The 22,112-nt window shown below is 47.1% G+C and overlaps 1 protein-coding gene across 9 annotated transcripts in view; it reads right to left on the bottom strand.

Moving 5' to 3' along the window:
- ASXL2 (ASXL transcriptional regulator 2) overlaps positions 1-19,178 on the bottom strand; it is a 175,303-nt gene extending 156,125 nt beyond the window's left edge. For 4 of the 9 annotated variants that reach the window (XR_011386742.2, XM_051843114.3, XM_051843112.3 and 1 more), the window contains exon 1: positions 18,795-18,866. Coding sequence is in view for 5 of the 9 variants with exons in the window: in XM_051843114.3 (XP_051699074.3) it covers positions 18,795-18,851 (57 nt within the window). In the remaining 4 variants the exon portion in view is untranslated. Of the gene's footprint in view, positions 1-18,794 lie in introns of all 9 variants that reach the window. The other 5 variants (XM_051843110.3, XM_008254662.5, XM_008254670.5 and 2 more) reach the window with 4 other exon arrangements.
- Between the last annotated feature and the right edge of the window lie 2,934 nt (positions 19,179-22,112).

The following is a 22,112-nucleotide window of genomic DNA, read 5'->3' as shown; positions in this document are numbered from 1 at the left end:
GAGCGACAGAAAGGGAGATACAGATCTTCTACCTGCTGATTTACTCCTCAAATGCCCCTAACAGCCTGAAATGGGCCAGGAACTCAATCCAGGTCTCCCATGTAAGTGGCAGGGACCCAGTACTTCGGCCATCATCTGCTGCCTCCCAAGTGCATTAGCAGGAAGCTGAACCAGAAGTAGAAGAGGTACTTGATATAGGATGCAGGTGTTCCAAGCCACAGCTTAAAACTACAATGATCCCTTTGGGGGATGAAGCAACGGAAGGAAGACCTTTCTCTGTGTGTGTGTCTCTCTCACTGTCTAACTCTATCTGTCAAATTTAAAAAAAAAAAAAAAAAAAAAAACACCTACAATGATCCCATCTGCTGGATTACTCCCCGCAAATGTCAGGCACTGCCCATGCTGAAGCCAGGTCAAGACCAGGAACTGGCAGAAACCTGACTACTCAAGCCATCACTGCTGCCTCTCAGGGTGCAAATTAACAGGAAGCTGGAATCAAGAGCAGAGCCAAGAGTTAAACCAAAGTACTGCGAAATGGGATGCAGTCGACTTATCCACTAGGCCAAACATCCACCCCAAAACACTACCTGAAATTTCATTTTTAGGAGCTGGTGCTGTGGCACAGTGGGTTAACGCCCTGGACTGAAGTGCCGGCATCCCATATGGGTGCTAGTTCAAGTCCCGGCTGCTCCATTTGCGATCCAGCTCTCCGCTATGGCCTGGGAAAGCTGCAGAAGATGACCCAAGTCCTTGGGTCCCTGCACCAGCGCGGGAGACTCAGAAGAAGCTCCTGGCTCCTGGCTTCGGATTGGCGCAGCTTCAGCTGTGCAGCCAACTGAGGAGTGATCTATCAGATGGAAGACCTCTCTCTCTCTGCCTCTCCTCTCTGTGTAATTCTGACTTTCAAGTAAATAAATAAATTTTTTAAAAAATTTCATTTTCCAAGAACTTCTTGAAGTGCCCTTGTAAGCACAAGATGATAACAACATTAGAAAAGTTAACCTAATTAGAAAAAGAAATTAAAACTACAATGATACACCAGTTGGCAGTATTACAATTGCTAACATTAAAAATGCTGGTAATACCAAATGCTAGCAAAGATGTGGAGCAAGTAAATTTCACATAGACTGCTGGTGGTAGTGCAAAATGATTCAATCACTCTGAAAACCAGTTTCACAGCTTCTTATAATGTTGAGCACTTATGTACCATATTACCAAGCAAATCTCCACCTAGGTATTACCCTAAAGAAATGAAACTTACATTCAAAGGGAAACCTGCCCATAAATGTTTACTGTGGCTTCGTCCTCAAGTGTCAAAAAGAGAAACAACCCAGAAGTTTTTCAACAAGTGAAATACTGCTCAGCAATAAAAATAACTTTGATGAATCCCAAAGGCACTGTGCTAAGTTAAAGACACCAGTCTCAGTTAGCTATGCACTGCTTGAATCCCTTTATAAGTCATTCTCAATAAGAAAACTACAGTGATGAAGAACAAACAGCTTAGTGGTTGCCAAGAACCAGGGGCAAGGGGAGGATGACTACGTCATGATAGCAGGGACAGAATCTGGGGTATACCCAATTGTGATGGTAATGATTTTAAAATTCATAAATCTGTGGAACAGAAAAGGTCAACAGTTGCTGTATGTTCTCTTTCTTTAATATTTATTTATTTGAAACGCATAGTTACAGAGAAGGAGAGACAGAGAGTTCTTCTATCCAGAGGGTCACTCCCCAAATGGCTACATCAGCCAGGGATGGGCCAGGAGAGAGTCAGGAGCCTGGAACTCCATGTGGGTCTTCCATATGACAGGGTGGGGGCCCAAGTACTTGTGCCATCTTCTGCTGCTTTCCCAGGTGCATTAGCAAGGAGCTGGATCAAAACTGAAGCATCCAGGACTCAAGCCAGTGCTCAGACAGGATGTCAAGTGTCCCAGGCAGTGGCTTAACCTGCTGTGCCACTACACCAGCCCCCATTTTATTTTTAAAATAAAAAATATTGGCATATTGGGGCAGGTGCTGTGACATAGATTATGCTGCCTGCAATGCCAACATCCCACATGGGTGCCAGTTCGAGTCCCAGCGGATAAAGCTACCACCTACAGCGCCGGCATCTCATAAGGGCGCTAGTTGAAACCCAGGCTGCTCCACTTCCGATCCAGCTCTCTACTATGGCCTGGGAAAGCAGCAGAGCCTTGGGCCCCGGCACCCGTATGGGTGACCTGGAAGAAACTCCTGGCTCCAAGCTCCTGGCTTCGGATGAGCCCAGCCACTGGCTGTTGCGGCCATTTGGGGAGTGAACCAGCAGACTGAAGATCTATCTCTATGCCTCTGCCTCTTTGCAACTCTCTTTTTCAAATAAATAAACAAATCTTTTTTAAAAATGCTGGGATATTTTGACAACCACACAATAAAATACCAAAAAGGGTTAGCAAACCCAAAGAATGACATACAAAAACATTTTTTTAGATTTATTTGAAAGGCAGATATTCAAAAAGAAATGCGTGGAGGGGATGGGGGAGATCCATCTTCCATCCTCTGGTTCACTCCCCAAATGGCCACAATGGCTGCGGCTGTGCCAGACTGAAGCCAGGAGCCAGCAGCTTCTTCCGGTTTTCCCATGCGGCTGCAGGGGACCAAGCATTTGAGCCACCTTCTGGGTTTTCCCAGGCACATTAGCAGGGAGCTGAATCAGAAGTGGAGCAGCTGGACGCTGCAGTTCTCTCAGTTTGTTTCTCAAATAAATGGAAACTATAATAGATGTGCATATACGTGAAAAGACGTTGTAGTAATTCCAGAAAAGGCAAACAGAAACACAGATATGGCGAAACAAAATGGCATGTATTATGGATTGAGTAGGATCTGTATCTCCCAAAATTCATGTAAGATGTTTAAACTCTGATACCTTAATTTTTATTTTATTTTATTTTTTTTGACAGGCAGAGTTAGACAGTGAGAGAGACAGAGAGAAAGGTCTTCCTTCCGTTGGTTCACCCCCCCAGATGGCTGTTACGGCTGGCGCACTGCATCGATCTGAAGCCAGGAACCAGGTGCTTCCTCTTGGTCTCCCATGCGGGTGCAGGGGCCCAGGCACTTGGGCCATCCTCCACTGCCTTCCCGGGCCACAGCAGAGAGCCGGACTGGAAGAGGAGCAACCGGGACAGAATCCGACGCCCCAACTGGGACTAGAACCGGGGGTGCCGGTGTCGCAGGCCGAGGATTAGCCAAGTTATCCACGGCGCCCGTCCTGATGCCTTAATCTTAACAGTCAAAAGATTCAGGGTGGATATTTGATCTAATCCTGGTAGCTAGGAAGCAGGGCCAGTGGGAAGTCGCTGGACTCCTGGGTTTGATCTGAGTTCAGCCTCTGCCTCTCTACCTCCTGACTCACCATGTGACTACATCTTGGTACCCATCACAACCAGCCTAAGCCCCCACAGACACCGACCTATAGATCCACCCGATCCACCCAACCCCGAACTATCATCTCCAACTGTAAACTGAAATAAACCTCTTTTTTCCTAAAGAAGATCCTCCAGGTATTTTATTTAAGGTAACAAAGAGTGGACCTACACAGCATGTTTGAAAAACTACTCAATACTATTAAACTATCAGGCACAAAAGCAGCAACAGTAAAAAAGAAAACTGAACAGATAAACATGAGCAATATCATAATAAAATGTCTTTAATGCCAGGGCATAAGCCTTGAATTTACCCTATTGGCAAATAAGAAGGAGTTAGCAAAAACAAACAAAAAACTAAGAAAAGAAACACTGGGGCCGGTGCTGTGTCAAGTGGGTAAAGCTGCTGCTTGCAGTGCCAGCATCCCATATGCATTCCAGTTCGAGTCCTGGCTGCTCCACTTCTGATCCAGCTCTCTGCTATGGCCTCTCTCTCTCTCTGTCTCTGTCTCTGCCTCTCTGTAACTCTTTCAATTAAATAAATAAATCTTAAGAAAGAAAAGAAAAGAAACATTACAATGAAATTCACGTTTTAAAAACATGAATCTAACAACCCTAGGGAGAACAGATGGACTGAAGGGGGCTTTAATACACAGGCAGTGAAATATAGTTGTGTAAACCACAATAACTAAGCAGGCAAAATGAAAATGCAAAAGAAATGGATTTTAAAAACCCATGGGGGCCAGTGCCATGGCATAATGGGCTAAGCCTCCGCCTGTGGCACCAGCATCCCATATGGCTGCTGGTTCATGTCCCAGCTGCTCCTCTTCCAATCCAGCTCTCTGCTATGGCCTGAGAAAGCAGTGGAGGATGGCCCAAGTCCTTGGGCCCCTGCACCCACATGGGAGACCCAGAAGCTCCTAACTCCTGGCTTCGGATTGGCCCAGTTCCAGCCGTCGCAACCATTTGGAAAGTATATACCAGCAGATAGAAGACCTCTCTCTCTGTTTCTCCCTCTGTCTATAACTCTACTTTCAAAGGAATAAATAAAATCTTAAAAAAAAAAAAAATGAGGTTTTCAGAGGCAGGTGACCTTAAAAACATACAGGATGGGGCCAGCACTGTGGTACAGCAGGTTAAGCTGCTGCCTGAGATGCCAGTGTCCCAGTTCAAGTTCTGGCTGTCCTGCTTCCAATCCAGCTCCCTGCTAGTACACTCAGGAAAGCAACAGGTAGCCCAAGTCCTTTGGCCCCTTCCACCCACACAGGAGACCCAGACAGTTACACCTCCTGGCTCTGGCCTGGCCCAGCCCCACTGGGGCCATTCAGGGAATGAACCAGAAGATGGAAGATTTCTCTCTCTGTACCTCTCCCTCTAACTCTTTCAAATAAATAAATAAATCTTTAAAAAAAAATCACAAAGTATGATTCTAAATTTTTATATTCTGGTAAAAGAAAAAAATCAAAAACAAAAAAAGTTTTGAAAAGATTCAGTTTGAACACATGGTAATCTCTTGTTAAACCAGAGAAAACATCAGTTAAAGTAGTATAGATCAAACTTGAATATTTAAAAGAAAAAAAATCTCAGGGCTCACTCCATCTCCATATTAACTTTAAATTATGACACATACATACATACACATGACAGGGAAAAAAGCCATAAATCCTTTATGCTTATTTTTCTTATAAAAGCACAAAAATAAAACATTTATTTAAAAATATAAAACAATGAATCTTCCTTTTAAATAAAGAGTCATGTTACTGACTGATAACTTCATCAGCATGGTGCTGACTGCTAATACACACAGACTTTTGCGATGTTCCTGTGTACACAAAATGCCCACAGCTTCTATTCCAGCTATGGTGAAACCCTCATTCCATTAACGCACATGATGACAGCTGTGACCTTGCCTTGGTACAAATGCATCATTTCACTATTAAGTCTGCCTACTCCGTTAAAACAAACAACAAAATCACAAGGCAAGTCACAAGATTATCATGAGAGCCTAAAATCTAAACATTTTCAGACAACTTCAGAATGTTTCAAGTTATGCTACAAACTCCTGGGAGGTCCACCAGAAAGCTAGTCTGAGAAACATTTTCATTAAACCTTTCTCATCTGTTACCTCTTGTCTGCTAGAAAACAGAACTGAGAATAAAAGACTTCACCTGTTCTTAAGGTGTGGCTTTTATAATACAAACCAGTAACAGCTATCTCCAGCAAAAATGTCCTTAATATTTTTCAGCAATGAATATATCAACATGGAATCCTGTTTTCACAAAAGCTATCTATCATAGGGCCAGTGCTGTGGCGTAGCAGGTACAGTCACAAGTCCCGGCTGCTCCTCTTCCGATCTGGCTCTCTGCTATGGCCTGGGAAAGCAGTAAAAGATGGCCCAAGTGCTTGGGCCCCTGCACCCACGTGGGAGACCGGGAAGAAGCTCCTGGATCAGCGCAGCTCCAGCCATTGCAGCCAATTAGGGAGTGAACCAGCAGATGGAAGACCTTTCTCTCTGTTTCTCCCTCTCATTAACTCTACCTCTCAAATAAATAAATTCTTAAAAAAAAAAAAAAAAAAGACAGAATATTGTGTTAAAGAGTATTCCAGAGGCTCTTCTACGAGGATATTTCAAAAAGTTCACAGAAAACTGAATTAGCAAATTATTTTGGGGCAAAACAAATTCTCAAACTTATGCATAGTTGTTTTTTTGTTTATTTGTTTTGTTTTTTGACAGGCAGAGTGGACAGTGAGAGAGAGAGACAGAGAGAAAGGTCTTCCTTTACCATTGGTTCACCCTCCAATGACCACTGTGGCCGGTGCACTTCGGTTGGCGCACTGCACTGATCCGAAGCCAGGAGCCAGGTGCTTCTCCTGGTCTCCCATGTGGGTGCAGGGCCCAAGCACTTGGGCCATCCTCCACTGCACTCCCTTTCCACAGCAGAGAGCTGGCCTGGAAGAGGGGCAACCGGGACAGAATCCGGCAACCCGACCGGGACTAGAATCCGGGGTGCCGGCGCGGCAGGCAGAGGATTAGCCTATTAAGCTGCGGCTCCGGCATATGCATAGTTTTTTTATAACACATTTTCCATGAACTTTTTGAAGATCTCTCTATGCATGGATTTCAAAAATGTTTTGCACTAAAATAAACACATTTTAATTCTAATTTCTAAGAACTTTCAGAACTATCCTTGTGTATATGAAAATTTCAGGGGCCAACGCCCTGGTGTAGTAGGCTAAGCCTTCACCTGTGATACTAGCATCCCATATGGGTGCCGGTTCATGTCCTGACTGCTCCTCTTCCAATCCAGCTCTCCACTTAAGGCCTGGGAAAGCAGTAGAAGATGGCCCAAGTGCTTGGGCCCCTGCACTCATGTGAGAGACCCAGAAGCTCCTGGCTCCTGGTTTTGGATCAGCTCAGCTCCGGCCACTGCAGCCATTTGGGGAGTGAACCAGCAGATGGAAGACTTTTCTCTCCATCTCTCCCTCTCAAATAAAATAATTTTTAAAAAGAAAGAAAGGCCGGCGCCGCGGCTCACTAGGCTAATCCTCCGCCTTGCGGCGCCGGCACACCGGGTTCTAGTCCCGGTCGGGGCGCCGGATTCTGTCCCGGTTGCTCCTCTTCCAGGCCAGCTCTCTGCTGTGGCCAGGGAGGGCAGTGGAGGACGGCCCAAGTACTTGGGCCCTGCAACCCATGGGAGACCAGGATAAGTACCTGGCTCCTGCCATCGGATCAGTGGGGTGCGCCGGCCGCAGCGCGCCAGCCGCGGCAGCCATTGGAGGGTGAACCAACGGCTCTCTCTCTCACTGTCCACTCTGCCTGTCAAAAAAAAAAAAAAAAAAAAAAAAAAAAGACAGACAATTTCAGGAGAAGACTGACAGAATCTGTGAGGATTCCATCAGAAAATTTACAGATTGAAGAGTAATTAAAATAGATATGAAATGAGAAAAATCTAGAGGATAGGAAAATAAATTTATACTCCCTCACACCAGGCTTTCCAGCCCTCTACAGAAAATCTCACAAATGAGCCAGTCTGCTCAACACAGACACAATGCTACCTTTTGCATAAAAATTCTCTGCCACTCCTAGACAAAAGTAGCTGTCAGCCCAACTTCTACCAGCCTCCACAGTTTGGCCCCAATCTAACTTGTCTGGGTTTATCTGCCTCTACATTTCACAATACTCAAGGGTAAATTAACCATGAGTCAAACATACCCAGCATTTTTCGGTCTTTTTTTCAACTCTTCCCTTTGCCTGGAACGCCCTTACCTATTATTCACCTGTAAGGGTTTTATCCATCATCCTTGAATATCCAGGTCAAACCTTCTCTGAGACCAACTCTGCTCCCCAACCCTCCCACATTTTTGTATGACCAGTAGTTTGCTATTATGCAGCTGCAATAACACAAATTTATTTTATTTGTGATTACAAGTCTTACTATCAAACAGAGGTGAAACAACACCCATTTATCTCACAGCTCGTGTCAGGATTCTGGGCAGATCAGCTGGCTCCTGTGCTCAGGCTCTCACTAGGCTGAAGTCAAAACATCAGCTGAGGCTGTGACCTCATCCTAAGTGTGAGGTCTCTTACTGGCTCACCAGTTCTTGACAGATTTCAGTCCTTTTTGGCTGTAGACTCCAGATTTGTTTCCTTGCTGGCTTTTAGCCAGGAATCTCTCAGCAATCAGGGGCTGCCTGCCACTCCTTGCCCCCTGCCTGTCTCCAGAGGCATTTACAACATGGTCGTTTGCTTCTTTTCAAGGCCAGCAGAAGCACTTCCTCTTGCTTCAAATTTCTCTTCTCTCTGACCTCTGAACTCTGTTTTTCAGAGCTCATCTGATTAGGTCAGGCTCACTCCCTCTGATGAAAGTCAAGTGTAATTATCCCAACAAAATCCCTGTATCTCTGCTGCAGAATGTACGCAAATCACAGCAGTTATATCCACAGGGCCCACTCACTCAGAGGAATGGGGATCTCACAGAATCTCAGACTTCTTCCTACCAAACTATACGCACATGCTTGATATATTTCTTAAAATGTAGCTTCATGAATGTCAGCAGTAACTCCTTGGTCTGCCTTCTGTGACACAGTGAACTCCAGGACAGCAAAGACAGTATGTTGCTTCCCAGAGGCTCCAACGTGATAGAGTAAGCAGTCAATAAACAGAAATGGATGAGAATAAAGTGAATTTGCAGTTGACACTCTTAAGTTCAAAAGCAGTTGAAAGCAGTATGTTGTTATTACTCATTAACAAAAATCCATTATTTTAAATAAATAAAGCACAGCTGGACTTACACCTGAACATCACTACTAAGCGGGGGGAGGAGGAGTTGAAGAGATCCGTACAAATCGGGGCAGATCTGGTGTGGAGATGTCTGCAATTGTGCTGTAATGCACTAGATGGGTCTTTTGGTGATTTCGTAAACTTGTTTATAGCTATTTTAGGTCTCCGCGTTGATTCTACATTGATGCAGGGAAACAAGCAGCCAATGAGATGCCCCTAAGGTTTTCCTTTTTTTTTTTTTTTCAAGATTTTTATTTATTTATTTGAGAGGTAGAGTTACAGACAGTGAGGAGAGAGAGAGAGAAATGTCTTCCATCTGCTGGTTCACTCCCCCAAATGACCGCAACAGCCGGATCCAGGACAATCTGAAGCCAGGAGCTTCTTTCGGGTCTCCCACGCAGGTGCAGGGGCCCAAGCGCGTGGGTCATCTTCTACTACTTTCCCAGCCCATAGTAGAGAACTGGAATGGAAGAGAAGCAGCTGGGACTAGAACCGGCATCCACATGGGATGCCAGCGTCACAGGTAGGGGATTAATCTGCACCACAGCACTGACCCCAGAGGTTTTTCCTTACAACTCTCTCAAACTGCACTTACTTACTAAGACAAACATCTTTATAATATTTAGTTTTCCCATTCAGAAACATAACACGATCCACATTTATTAAGTTTTCAGCAATATTAACAAACAGTGCTTATAATATACCAAGCATTGTATGAAGCATTTTTCATATATTTTCCTTTTTTTTTTTTATTTTATTTATTTATTTATTTTTTGACAGGCAGAGTGGACAGTGAGAGAGAGAGACAGAGAGAGAGAAAGGTCTTCCTTTGCCGTTGGTTCACCCTCCAATGGCCGCCGCGGCCGGCGCGGTGCGGCCGGCGCACCGTGCTGATCCGATGGCAGGAGCCAGGAGCCAGGTGCTTTTCCTGGTCTCCCATGGGGTGCAGGGCCCAAGCACCTGGGCCATCCTCCACTGCACTCCCTGGCCACAGCAGAGGGCTGGCCTGGAAGAGGGGCAACCGGGACAGAATCCGGCGCCCCGACCGGGACTAGAACCCGGTGTGCCGGCGCCGCTAGGCGGAGAATTAGCCTAGTGAGCCGCGGCGCCGGCCCGCATTTTTCATATATTTTCAACTCATCACTTAACATCCCAAGTAGTAGATTTCATTATAATCTCCATTTTACAGTGAGGAAACTGAGAAAGCTTAGATAGTATAAAGCCTTTCAACTCCAAATATGGTCCTTGGAATAGAGCACCAGCATTACTTGGAAACTTGCAGAATCTCCAGCCACATCTCACATCTATTCAGTCAAAATCTGCATTACAGGGTGGGTACTTGGCACAGCAGTTAAGATGCTGCTTGAGGGGCCAACACTGTGCAACAGTGGGTAAAGCCGCTGCCTGCAGTGTCAGCATCCCATAAGCTTGCTGGTTCGAGTCCCGATCCAGCACTCTATGGCCTGGGAAAGCAGTAGAAGATGGCCCGAGTCCTTGGGACCCTGCACTCGTATGGGAAACCCAGAAGCTCCTGGCTCCTGGCTTCGGATCCACGCAGCTCCAGCCTCAGCTGAGGTCATCTGGGGAGTGAACCAGTGGATGGAAGACCTCTCTCTCTCTCCCCCTGCCTCTGCCTCTGCCTCTCTGTAACTCTTTCAAATAAATAAATAAATCTTAAAAAAAAAAAAAAAAAGATGCTGTTGAGATGCCACATCCCATATCTGGGTGCCTGGATTCAAGTCCCAGCTCTGCTTCCAATTCCAGCTTTCTGCTAATGTGCACACAGAGAGCAGAGGGGAAGGTCTAAGTACTTGGGTCCTTGACACCCATGTGGGAGATCTAGATTGAGTTCTAAGCTCCTGGCTTTGGCCTGGCCCAGCCCCATCAGCTGCAGGCATTTGGGTAATGAACCAGCAGACAGAAGCTCTCCCTCTCTCTTTCAAATAAATTTTCAATTTTTAAAAAATTTTTATGACAAGATTTCTACATGACTCTTATACACATTAATATTTGAGCACTGGTTTAAATAACTTGTCTAAGTTGACACAACAAATGGTGAAGTCAAGATCAAACCCAGATTGGTATGATTCAAGGTCCTTGTACTTAACCACCAGCTAATAATTATGTAATTTTCTTAAACAAGGTCCACATATTTATTGTCATGGTTATTCCCAAATGCCATTTAAAAAACCCACTTTTTCCCCATTATGTCTTTTGTGGGTTATTAGTGATTCATATGAAAATTATTTTTCCATTATCTTTATCTGTAAACCATCCTTTTACATTTTGACATAAACATACAAAATACACATAAGAGAGAAAACCCTGCATAACAATTTAATATGTTTCATGGATACAATCATAAATCTGTCAAAACCTCAAACCAGATAGGAAAACTAGTTTAAAGAATGGCAATACACAGAAAATGTTGTGCTACTATTTATAGAGTCACTAATACCATTGAACACTTACTTTATTTGAAACTGAATATGGCTAAACCAACTAATGAATAATTCAAACATCAGTGAGTTAAAGATTCCAGATGATGTTGGGCCATCACAAGTTGTGAACTCCAATGAAGTCCATCCTAGATGTAGTGTAACTGCTAGAGTGTGCACCTAAAGAACTGGCAAAGCAAAGGTCTTTCACAACATATTTTTTTGCCTAAAGGTGGCTCAACTTAGAGGACATTTTAATTAGTAAGCTTTACAATGCCCTCTGCTACTCAGGACCAAGTACATGTGCAATTACCACTAACCAATTTTAGTCCTGTTAAGTAAGGTCAAAAGTAAGAATTGTCACAGACATTCCCCAATGTCTAAATGTAACTCCAAAGAGTCTTTGTAGGCAAATACCCTAATGTGTCATGAAATAATTTTCTTTCACAAAAAAAGATATTCAATCAGACTTCAAACAAAACCCAACAATAGTCTACTAGCTTCTAAGTGAGAACAAATCTATCTCAAATTCTTGCAAGACACAAAAAAGACTCAAAATTCCTGTGCAAGAAACTAAATTAAAGGGCTGGTGCTGTGGCTTAGCAGATAAAGCCCACCTGCAGTGCCAGCACCCCATATGGGCTCCAGTTCAAGCCTTGGCTGTTCCACTTCCAATCCAGCTCTCTGCTAATGTGCCTGGGAAAGCAGTGGAAGATGGCCCAAGCCCTGGGCCCCTGCATCCTCATAGGAGACCCAGAGGGAAGTTACTGGCTCCTGGCTTCAGATCAGCACAGCTCTGGCTGTTGTAGCCATCTGGGGTGTGAACTAGCAGACAGAAGACCTCTCTCTGTGCGCTCGTTCGCTAGCGCTCTCTCTCTCTGCCTCTGTCTCTCTGTAACTCTGCCTTTCAAATAAATAAATCTTCTAAAAAAAAAAAAAAACACACAGAAAAGAAATGAGTTAAGCTCTGCAGACAACATTTTAAAAGAAACTCTTTAAGCAGCACAAAGTATTATTACAGGTATATAAACAGAATTTTCCCCTACTTGTCCAAAATAAAATATATATTTTTTATTTAGGAACGATATGCATTCAGGACCATCATTATTAAAAAGTACTTCACTTGGGCCGGCGCCGCGGCTCACTAGGCTAATCCTCCGCCTAGGGGCGCCGGCACACCGGGTTCTAGTCCCGGTCGGGGCGCCGGATTCTGTCCCGGTTGCCCCTCTTCCAGGCCAGCTCTCTGCTGTGGCCAGGGAGTGCAGTGGAGGATGGCCCAGGTGCTTGGGTCCTGCACCCCATGGGAGACCAGGAAAAGCACCTGGCTCCTGGCTCCTGCCATTGGATCAGCGCCGTGCGCCGGCCGCGGCGGCCATTGGAGGGTGAACCAACGGCAAAGGAAGACCTTTCTCTCTGTCTCTCTCTCTCACTGTCCACTCTGCCTGTCAAAAAAAAAAAAAAAAGTACTTCACTTAAAATCTTTGAGCTGGGAAACTTTTCTTAGTAGGACCCAAATATCAGAAAAAAATAAAAGACAATTTTGTTTACATAAACATTAAAAATGGGCAACAAAATACAAAAAAAAACTCCCTAAGTAAAATCAAAAGAAAAAACTGGGAAACGGATCTTCAGCACATAAGACAAAGGGCCAGTTTTCAAGATCTATCAAGCACTCTCAAAAATTAGTATGAAAAAAAAAAAAAAGGAAGCAAGAAAGAAAAAGGTAAAAAAAATTTAACATACAAGTTTACTGAAAAAACTACAGTCAATATACATAGGAAATTACTTGACATCTATACTAATAATAACAGCAGTCACTAGCCAAATATGACTATTTAAAGTAGTTAAAATTAAATGAAATTTAAAATGCAATTCCTTGCTCACTCTAGCCACATTTTAAGCATACAAATGGCCACACACATGTGACTAGTGATTTCCACACTGGAGAGCACCAACACAGAACATTTTCATCAAGTTCAACTGAATAAAACAACCCCCAAACTGCTTTGCTCCTATATTACAACAGCGAACAGCAAGACTTCACATATCCCTGAGGCTCAGCAAGTTAAACCACTGCTTGTGATGCTGCTGTCCCACATCAGTGTGCTGGTCAGGGTCCCGGCTGGTCTGCTTCTGACCCAACTTCCTGAAAATGTGCCCAGGGAAGGCAGCAGCACATGGCCCTGGGCTCCTGCTTCTAATGTGGGACACCAGGATGGAGTTCCTGACTCCTAGCTTCAGTCTGGCCCAGCCCTGGCTGTTGGGCCATTTGGGAAATAAACCAGCAGATGTAAGATCCCTCTCTTTTTTTTTTTTTTTTTTTTATTTTTTGACAGGCAGAGTGGACAGTGAGAGAGAGAGACAGAGAGAGAGAAAGGTCTTCCTTTGCCGTTGGTTCACCCTCCAATGGCCGCCGCGGCCGGCGCACGGCGCTGATCCAATGGCAGGAGCCAGGAGCCAGGTGCTTTTCCTGGTCTCCCATGGGGTGCAGGGCCCAAGGACCTGGGCCATCCTCCACTGCACTCCCTGGCCACAGCAGAGAGCTGGCCTGGAAGAGGGGCAACCGGGACAGAATCCGGCGCCCCGACCGGGACTAGAACCCGGTGTGTCGGCGCCGCAAGGCGGAGGATTAGCCTAGTGAGCCGCGGCGCCGGCCAAGATCCCTCTCTTAACTCTTGTTTCTCCTTCTCTGTCGCTGTGCCTTTCAAATAATTAAAAACAAATCCTTGGCCGGCGCCACGGCTCACTAGGCTAATCCTCCGCTTTGCAGTGCCGGCACACCAGGTTCTAGTCCCGGTTGCCCCTCTTCCAGGCCAGCTCTCTGCTGTGGCCAGGGAGTGCAGTGGAGGATGGCCCAAGTGCTTGGGCCCTGCACCCCATGGGAGACTAGGAGAAGCACCTGGCTCCTGTTTTCGGATCAGCGCGGTGCGCTGGCCACAGCACACTGGCGGCGGAGGCCATTGGAGGGTAAACCAATGGCAAAAGGAAGACCTTTCTCTCTGTCTCTCTCTCACTGTCCACTCTGCCTGTCAAAAAAAAAAAAAAAAAAAGGAAGACTCTCTCTTACTGTCCACTCTACCTGTCAAAAAATAAAAATAAATAAATAAATAAATAAAAACAACAACGTAAGCATAGTGGTACAGTATGTTAAGCCGTTGCTGGGAATGCCCAGCATCAGTGCTGGTTCAAGTCCCAGCTACTCTGCTTCTGATCCAACTTCCTACTAATGCATCCTGGGAGGTAGTGGATAATGACCCAAGTGCTTGGGCCCCTGCTACCCATGTGGGAGACCAACCTAGATGGAGTTCCTGGCTCCTGACTTCAATTTAACCCAATCCTGCTGTTGAAGGGGTACCTCGAGATACCTTTCTCTTTCTTATTTTCTGCCTCTGTCTCTGTCACTCTGCTTTCAAGTAAATAAAAATAAGTAATACACATTTTTTTTAAAAAAAGAAAAGAACATAGAACCAGAGGGCTTTCAGAGTGTTCTTGTAAAAAGGACGAAGATGACAGATTTTTTTTTCTTTTTTAACGATTTTTATTTTATTATTTGAAAGGCAGAAGGCCGGAGCCGTGGCTCACTAGGCTAATCCTCCGCCTGTGGCACCAGCACACTGGGTTCTAGTCCCTGGGCAGGGCACCAGATTCTGTCCCGGTTGCCCCTTTTCCAGGCCAGCTCTCTGCTGTGGCCAGGGAGTGCAGTGGAGGATGGCCCAAGTGCTTCGGCCCTGCACCCCACGGGAGACCAGAAGCACCTGGCTCCTGGCTTTGGATCAGCGTGATGCGCCGGCCGCGGTGGCCATTGGAGGGTGAACCACTGGTAAAGGAAGACCTTTCTCTCTGTCTCTCTCTCTCACTGTTCACTCTGCCTGTCAAAAAAAAAAAAAAAAAAAAAAGAAGAAGAAGAAGAAGAAGAAGAAGAAAGAAGGAAAGAAAAAGAAAAAGAAAGGAAGAGCCACAGAGAAGGAGAATCTTCCGTCTTCTGGTTCACTCCCTGAACAGCGGCTACAGATGGGGCTGCGCGGGCTGAAGCCAGAAGCTTCATCTGAGTCTCCTATGTGAGTGCAGGGGCCCAAGCACTTGAGCCATCCTCAGCTTTCCCAGCAGTGAGCTGGATCGGAAGTGGAGCAGCTGGGACTCAAACTGGCGCTCATCTGGGATGCAGGCACTGCAGGTGGCAGCTTAATCCACACCATGGGTTTTATCAAACCTTTGCACTGATCAGATTCCTAACATGCTGGCCTCCTTCCAGACGGCTTTTGTAGTATAAAAGTAATATTCTGGCCGGCGCCGCGGCTCACTAGGCTAATCCTCCGCCTAGCGGCGCCGGCACATTGGGTTCTAGTCCCGGTCGGGGCGCCGGATTCTGTCCCGGTTGCCCCTCTTCCAGGCCAGCTCTCTGCTGTGGCCAGGGAGGGCAGTGGAGGATGGCCCAAGTGCTTGGGCCCTGCACCCCATGGGAGACCAGGAGAAGTACCTGGCTCCTGCCATCAGATCGGCGTGGTGCGCCGGCCATTGGAGGGTGAACCAACGGCAAAGGAAGACCTTTCTCTCTCTCTCTCTCACTGTCCACTCTGCCTGTCAAAAAAAAATTAAAAAAAAAAATAATATTCTTTCACTGACAATAAAACTACCACCTTATCGGAGTAGACGGATCTAAGGAGAGGAAGCATCAAGGACTTCTGCAAAGCTGAGGTTATTTTCTCAGCTCCCGTCAGAACTCTAGAATTCTACAACAGATGCACCTGCCAGCAACACCACCTTTCTGGAAGTATCCAAAAGAGATTTTGATTTTCTTCCCCTCCAACAAGCCAGGAGGCTTATGGACTTTCAAGTCAGGAACATAAAAACAGGACAGAAATAATCATGAAGTTAATAATAACACAAAATGCAAAAGGCAAAATGCAGGGAAACTTCACTAATATGGCAAGGACAATCACTCAGAGTTATATCAAGTCCAGCACAGACAGACTAGTGGCAAGTAGTTCCACAAATGTAAACACGCAGCTATTGTTTTCAGAATTATGCATCTGAGGGGACTGCTGGCTTGGCAGGTAAAGTTACTGCCTGGGATGCCATCATCCCATATGGGCGCCGGTTTGAGTCCCAGCTGCTCCACTTCCAATCTAGCTCTCTGCTAATGTGCCTGGGAAAGCAGCAGAAGATAGCCCAAGTATTTGGGCTCCTACACCCATATGAGAGACTCAGAAGAAACTCATGGCTCCTGGCTTCAGACCAGCCCAGCTCCAACTACTGCAGCCATTTGGGGAGTGGCCCTCTCTGTAACTCTGCATTTCAAATAAATAAATAAATCTTTGGGAAAAAAAAAAAAGTATGCAGCTGAGCAGTTTCTCAATTTTTACCCCGTGTCCCTTACAGTGGTTTCCTGCTCTAATTTTCATGTGTTCTACAAGCCAAGAAAATTTTGCCCAGTTATACTTTCTAGTTTGTACTATAAAACAGTGAAGGTTTTTTCAAGCTGGAGATTATAAATATAATGCAAACATAGACCTAAAAGGACTCTGGACCAGTTAATATATACTCAACGAGGCATAAGAGGCCCACCCTTGTTCTTAAAGAAAAAGTTATTCAACTTGGGCCCTGCAGGACGGCTCCCACAGGAAGGATGAAGAGGAGCTGCTCTTCTATCAGTGAGGTGGTGACCAGGGATGTACCAACATTCACACGCGTGTCCGTGGTGTGGGCTTCAGGAAGCATGCTCCTCGGGCACTCACAGAGATCTGGAAGTTTGCCATGAAGGACAAGAGAACTCCAGATGTGTGCATTGATACCAGGCTCAACAAAGCAGTCCGGGCCATACCACATCCATACCACACCCACGTGAGATTGCCTAGAAAACGTAATGAGGATGAAGATCTGCCAAACAAGCAAGTAACAGACTGCTCCCCTCTGGACCTCACCCAGAACTCTATGGATCAAATTAGTCTTTCCAGATTTTAAATGCAATTTTCCATACAACTACTTAGAGAATGAAATGAGCAAACAGAATAATTTGCTATAGGGAAATCTACACAGATTAGATGTAGACTAATTCTTGCTATTTGTCACTATCTCCCAATGATCAGACTGTCTTATCCAAGGAGCTCACTACTCTGTAGGTCCTAGCAACATAAAATTAATTAACATAATTCGGGTTGAGGTCTGCTTACCTATAATTAAAATTAATCATGCTTCTTTTATTAATCAGGAAGAAAGTATCTGTGGAGGAGCAACCTTCCCACCATCATCAACAAAGTAATTTCTAGCATTTTATCCTAGTTTTACGGAGATGTACTGTAGGTGAAAATTCTCAGTAAAATAAAAGCGTTACTATTTTTTGACTTTCCACATTTCCACCTAAACCAGAAAGGCAGGATGAAGCCTCATCAACCCCCTAATGCATAAAGTTTACAAAACAAATGTGCCCGGTTTACAAAACAAATGCACGAGGCTTAATAAAATGCGGGGGAAACAAGAGACTAGACAGCAACATAACAAAACGCTAATAGACATAGCCGAGGGGTGAAATACATGATTTTTTTTAATTTTCTTTTTTATACTTTGCTATAATCTTCCAAACGTTCCCAAAGTGAATCTTTTTTTTTTTTGTATTTAGAAAAACCTCACTCAAAAAAAAAAAAAAAAAAAGGTTCATTTACAAGAGCTGCCCACGCTGTCCCAGCCATCACCGACATTATCCACGGCGTGCACGCGGGACCCTCTCGCTTCCCCGCGGGCCAACCCTGTCGCTCCGCTCCCGCCTGTGTGAGGCTCCATCCCTATAGACACACGCGCCTGCACCGTTCCCGTCCGAAAAACACACAGCCCAAAGTTCCCACCGCGCCGCGAGCCGCCACTGTCCTGAGCCCACCTCTACAACTCCGCTACTACACGATCAGGGCGAGGGGAGAGCTACCGCGCCCACCCGCGGCCACCTGGCCCGGCCCCCGGCCCCCGGCCCCCGGGCTGCGGACCAGCGGAGGCCGGGCAAACTACACGTCCCGCCATGCATTGCTGCCCTGTTCGGAGTAGGTCTCTACGGAAACAGAAAAAAAAAAAAAAATCCTACAAGTCCCACCTGTTACTTCGTTTCTAAACACCTCCTGCACTTTCAGCTCCAACAGCAAACAAAAACAAAAGCCTCGTGAGCCCGCGCCGGCTGCGAGGGCCAGCGGCACAGGGCGCCCGGGGGCGGCCGGCTCGTCTGCCGCGGCGGGCCGACTCCGCCGGGCTGCAGCAGCCGGGCTTGCCCCTCTTCTCCCCCGGGCTGGGTGCACGCACCAGCCTGCCTCCGGGCCGCGGCCAGTGGGGGCTCTCCGGCCGCACAAGGGACGAGAGCCCGCTCACGGTGCGAGCACAACAAGCCCGTCCCGAGCCGCGGCGGGGGCTCCCCCACGGAGCGGGGGCGATGGCGACGTGACCCCGAGAGGCAGCCTCCACACATCGAGGGGGCTCGTCGCACACGCTGGGAGAAGCCACGGCCCCGCCACGACCTCCTTCCGCCGGGCGCCTCCATTCCCGCAGGGATCGCAACCCCGACGCTAACCGCCGCCCTCTCCGCGCGGTTTTGCGCCCCCTCAGCCGGGTCGCCGGGCGGGCGACCTCCCCTCCTCTGCGACTGGCGGGCGGCAGGGCAACGAAACCCTCCCGGCCTTCCCTTCGCTCCCTCCCCCTTACCGTCTTGGCGGCCTCCGCCCAGGTCCTGCCCTTCTTCCTACGGCCCTTTTCCCTCATGTCGGGTCTTGAACTGACTGGGAGGCTCCCGTGTCCGGGCTCCGGCCGCCCTCCCTGCCTGCTCTGCCCTGCGCTGCTTTTCCCGCGGTGCCGGGAAAGGTGGGAGAAAGGGGAAGTCAGGCCGGAGGAGCGCCCGAGCAGAGGAAGCGGCGGGGGTGGTGCGCGGGGGGGTCTATGGGGCGGCCGGTCCTCCTGCTGCCGTTGCTACTGCGACCGCCGCTGCCATATTGGGTTCTTACTGTACAGGCAGCCGCTACGGTCATGTGACCACTCCCGCGCGGCCGTCACTACTGTACGCAGCCGGCCGCGCGGACGAGCGCGCGCGCGTCCCCGCCTCCCGCGCCCGGCCTCACAGCGAGCGAGCCGGCCGTCCGCGGCGCCCGGCCACGCCCCCGCCCTTCCGGTCTCCGCCCCTCCGCAGGAGCATGCGCGTGAGGGAAAGCGGACGGCAGAGACCTGCCTGCGGAAGCGGAACTTGATCCATCCGAGAAGGCTTATCGAGCTGCGCGCTGGGCGCCGCGGTGGCTCCAAAGATGGGGGTCTTGGGTCGGGGTCGGAGGGGGTGACCGTGCCAACTGTCACTTCCACTGAGACTCGTGCTTACTCATTTATGCTCGTGTTTACAAAAGTTATCTTAGTGAAGGCTTGCGACGGCACTCATCTGCTTGTTATCGCCGTTCGGTGAATGAGGCTGCACAAGGGCGGGTTTGCCAAGCTCAGGAGCCTGGGACGTGTGGAGGCCGGAGGTCGCCGGCTCAGAGCCCTTTGCGTCTCCCCCTGCCCCGGCACTCACACTCTGGCTGTGAATCCTCTCGTCAAGGACAGAAGTGGCGTCTCTTATCGCTGTGAGCTCAGCCCCTGGCACGGTGCCCGGAAGTCCAGGCACCTGGTAAATATTTGCCGAATGATTCAGCGGGGGCTGCAGTCAGAAGCCATTATTTCTGTTGTCCGTCAGTGCCTCCCGAGGGACCCAGCGTGGCATCTCCCGTCGCGTTATCTAGGTCTCTGTTGGCGAGTGAAGGATGTGTAGTCCCCCCCCCCGCTGATCCCGAAAGCCCCTGCCTCCGAACTCAACTATATTCTGAAACAGGACTGAGGCTTGGGCCGGTTCTGGAGGAAAGATGGCTGAGAGCGATGGTGGAGCCGTGTGGATTAGGACGCTGTAGTTTCTATTTAACTTTCCGCAAACCTAGATAGTTTAAGTAATTCCCAAGAGGGCATGGTACGGTTCTCCAGGTGACTATTAATTCAGTCTTGAGCCTTCTCCCGTCTCACTCAGAAGTGACCACGGTAGTTCTGGACTTCCTTAAATGTTCTGTTTCACTTTCACCCTACTGGAGCTCATTGTAGGTAGGATGCCAGACTATCTTCTTAGTACCCTACTCACCCTCCTACGAACGTATCCCCTGTAGCTTGAAAAGTGTCTTAGCTGTACAGACACAACCTCTGTATTCAATCTACTCATCCTCTCACTTATCCCTGATGGCTTCTATCAGCATTTGTCCCTCCCCTGAGGACCCCCGCCTCAATGTCTGCCTCTTCATTTAGCTAATAGCATGTCTTCTTCAACATTGTATAAAAATTAGAGACTACCAGTTGCAGTCTTGCCTTCCCTTAGCCCCAAATTTGCCCACAAAGGAATTTGCCAATCTGAAACTTCCCCCTCCTCACCGCAGCTAATGTCTTCTTAAGGGTACATCATGCTACATACAGGCCTCCACCCTACCTCACCTTCTATCCAGTGTTGCTCCATGAACCATTCTTGTTTAGTTCATTATTTTCTAGTTCTGAACCCCCCCCCCCTTCTACAAGCATACTCAGAATCCTTCCAGGTTAAATAAGTCTCTTTATCACACTACTCTACCAAATTATTTTTTCCTCTCTTCCCTGCCCATATATATCTTAAAAGTGTGACCTGTCCGCACTGTCTCCATGTCCACGACTCCTGCCCACTTCTCTGGCCTTCCCAGCATAACAATACTTTCTCTACATTAAGAAATAGAAATCTCGGCTGGGCATTTGGCATGGTAGCTGAGTCCCTGTGTTTGGGACACCCACATCCCCCATCAGGGCGCCTGGTTCAAGTCCTGGATACCCGACTTCGGGTCCAGCTCCCTGCTGATGTGCCTCCTGAGAGCCAACACATGATGTCTCAAGTGCCACTCCCATGAGAGGTCTGGGCGGCGGTCCAGGGCCTGGCCTAGCGCTAAATGGTGCAGGCATTTGGGGAAGTGAACCAGCAGGTGGACGACTCCCTCTCTCTCTCTCTCTCTCTCTCTCTCTCCCTCCCACCCTCTCTTCCTCCCTCCCTCCCTCCCTCCCTCTTTCAAATAAATACATAAACATTTAAAAAAAGATAAATAGACGTCTGACTCTTTCATGGTAAAGTGAATGACCTGCTTTGACAAATGATGCCTTTGCACACCTTAGAAAATGAGAAATCAAGATCAGGCAGCAAATACCCAGCCACAAGCAATGGGCATGTTTTATCCTAGAGTTCACGTGAGGTTTTCCTTTTCAAACTACAGATAACTTTTTTAACATTACAAAATTCTAAACATTCCATAGCTTTTTGTTTTATGTCTGGGGAGACATGGACTGCGACTTTACTCTTTAAGCAAGTAATTCATTGGAGTGTTCTCAGAAGAAAGCTGTAAAGGTGTGAGGGAAACGTGATAGAGGAGGGGAGAAGCTACGAAGGTCTCTACTCAGGCTGATATCTGGGCTGAGCATGAACAGCCCCACGTTGGCTAAGCGTGTCTCCTCTGCAGAACCAGGCTTGCACTCAGACGTGATCTCATCAGGTCTAGACTTGAGGAAGTTGGGGACAGGAAGTGCCGGCAAGCCCACTGGGCCCTAGCACCCAAGCTGTTTTATCTTCAACAACTTTATCATTATGAATGTGATATTTTTAACCTCCATCTGCTTGCCTCCTCTAGGTAGCTGTCAATTTTTTGCCAAGTTTGGGAAAATTGATACTCTCAAACTTCAGCACATAATTTTAAATAGCTACATCATCCAACTGTTTGGATTGTGTGCAATGATTTTAACTAATCTATAGCTAACAGTTTCTATAGTTAACATGTCAGTACTATTTTAAACAATATTGAGATGAATATCCTTGTATCCACATTGCTACTCATTCGAGGAAAGACCTAACAATATTATTAAAGTGCAAAGGCAAGGTGTAGAATCATATGCATTATATGGTTGTTCTGGATTAAAAGAGGGAGAATAAAATTTCCTATTCAAATTAGACAA

The sequence above is a fragment of the Oryctolagus cuniculus genome, chromosome 2, assembly GCF_051225735.1.
Source record: "Oryctolagus cuniculus isolate XC-2025 breed Fujian yellow rabbit chromosome 2, ASM5122573v1, whole genome shotgun sequence".
NCBI classification, from domain to species: Eukaryota; Metazoa; Chordata; class Mammalia; order Lagomorpha; family Leporidae; genus Oryctolagus; species Oryctolagus cuniculus.
This window is presented reverse-complemented; position numbering and strand designations above follow the sequence as displayed.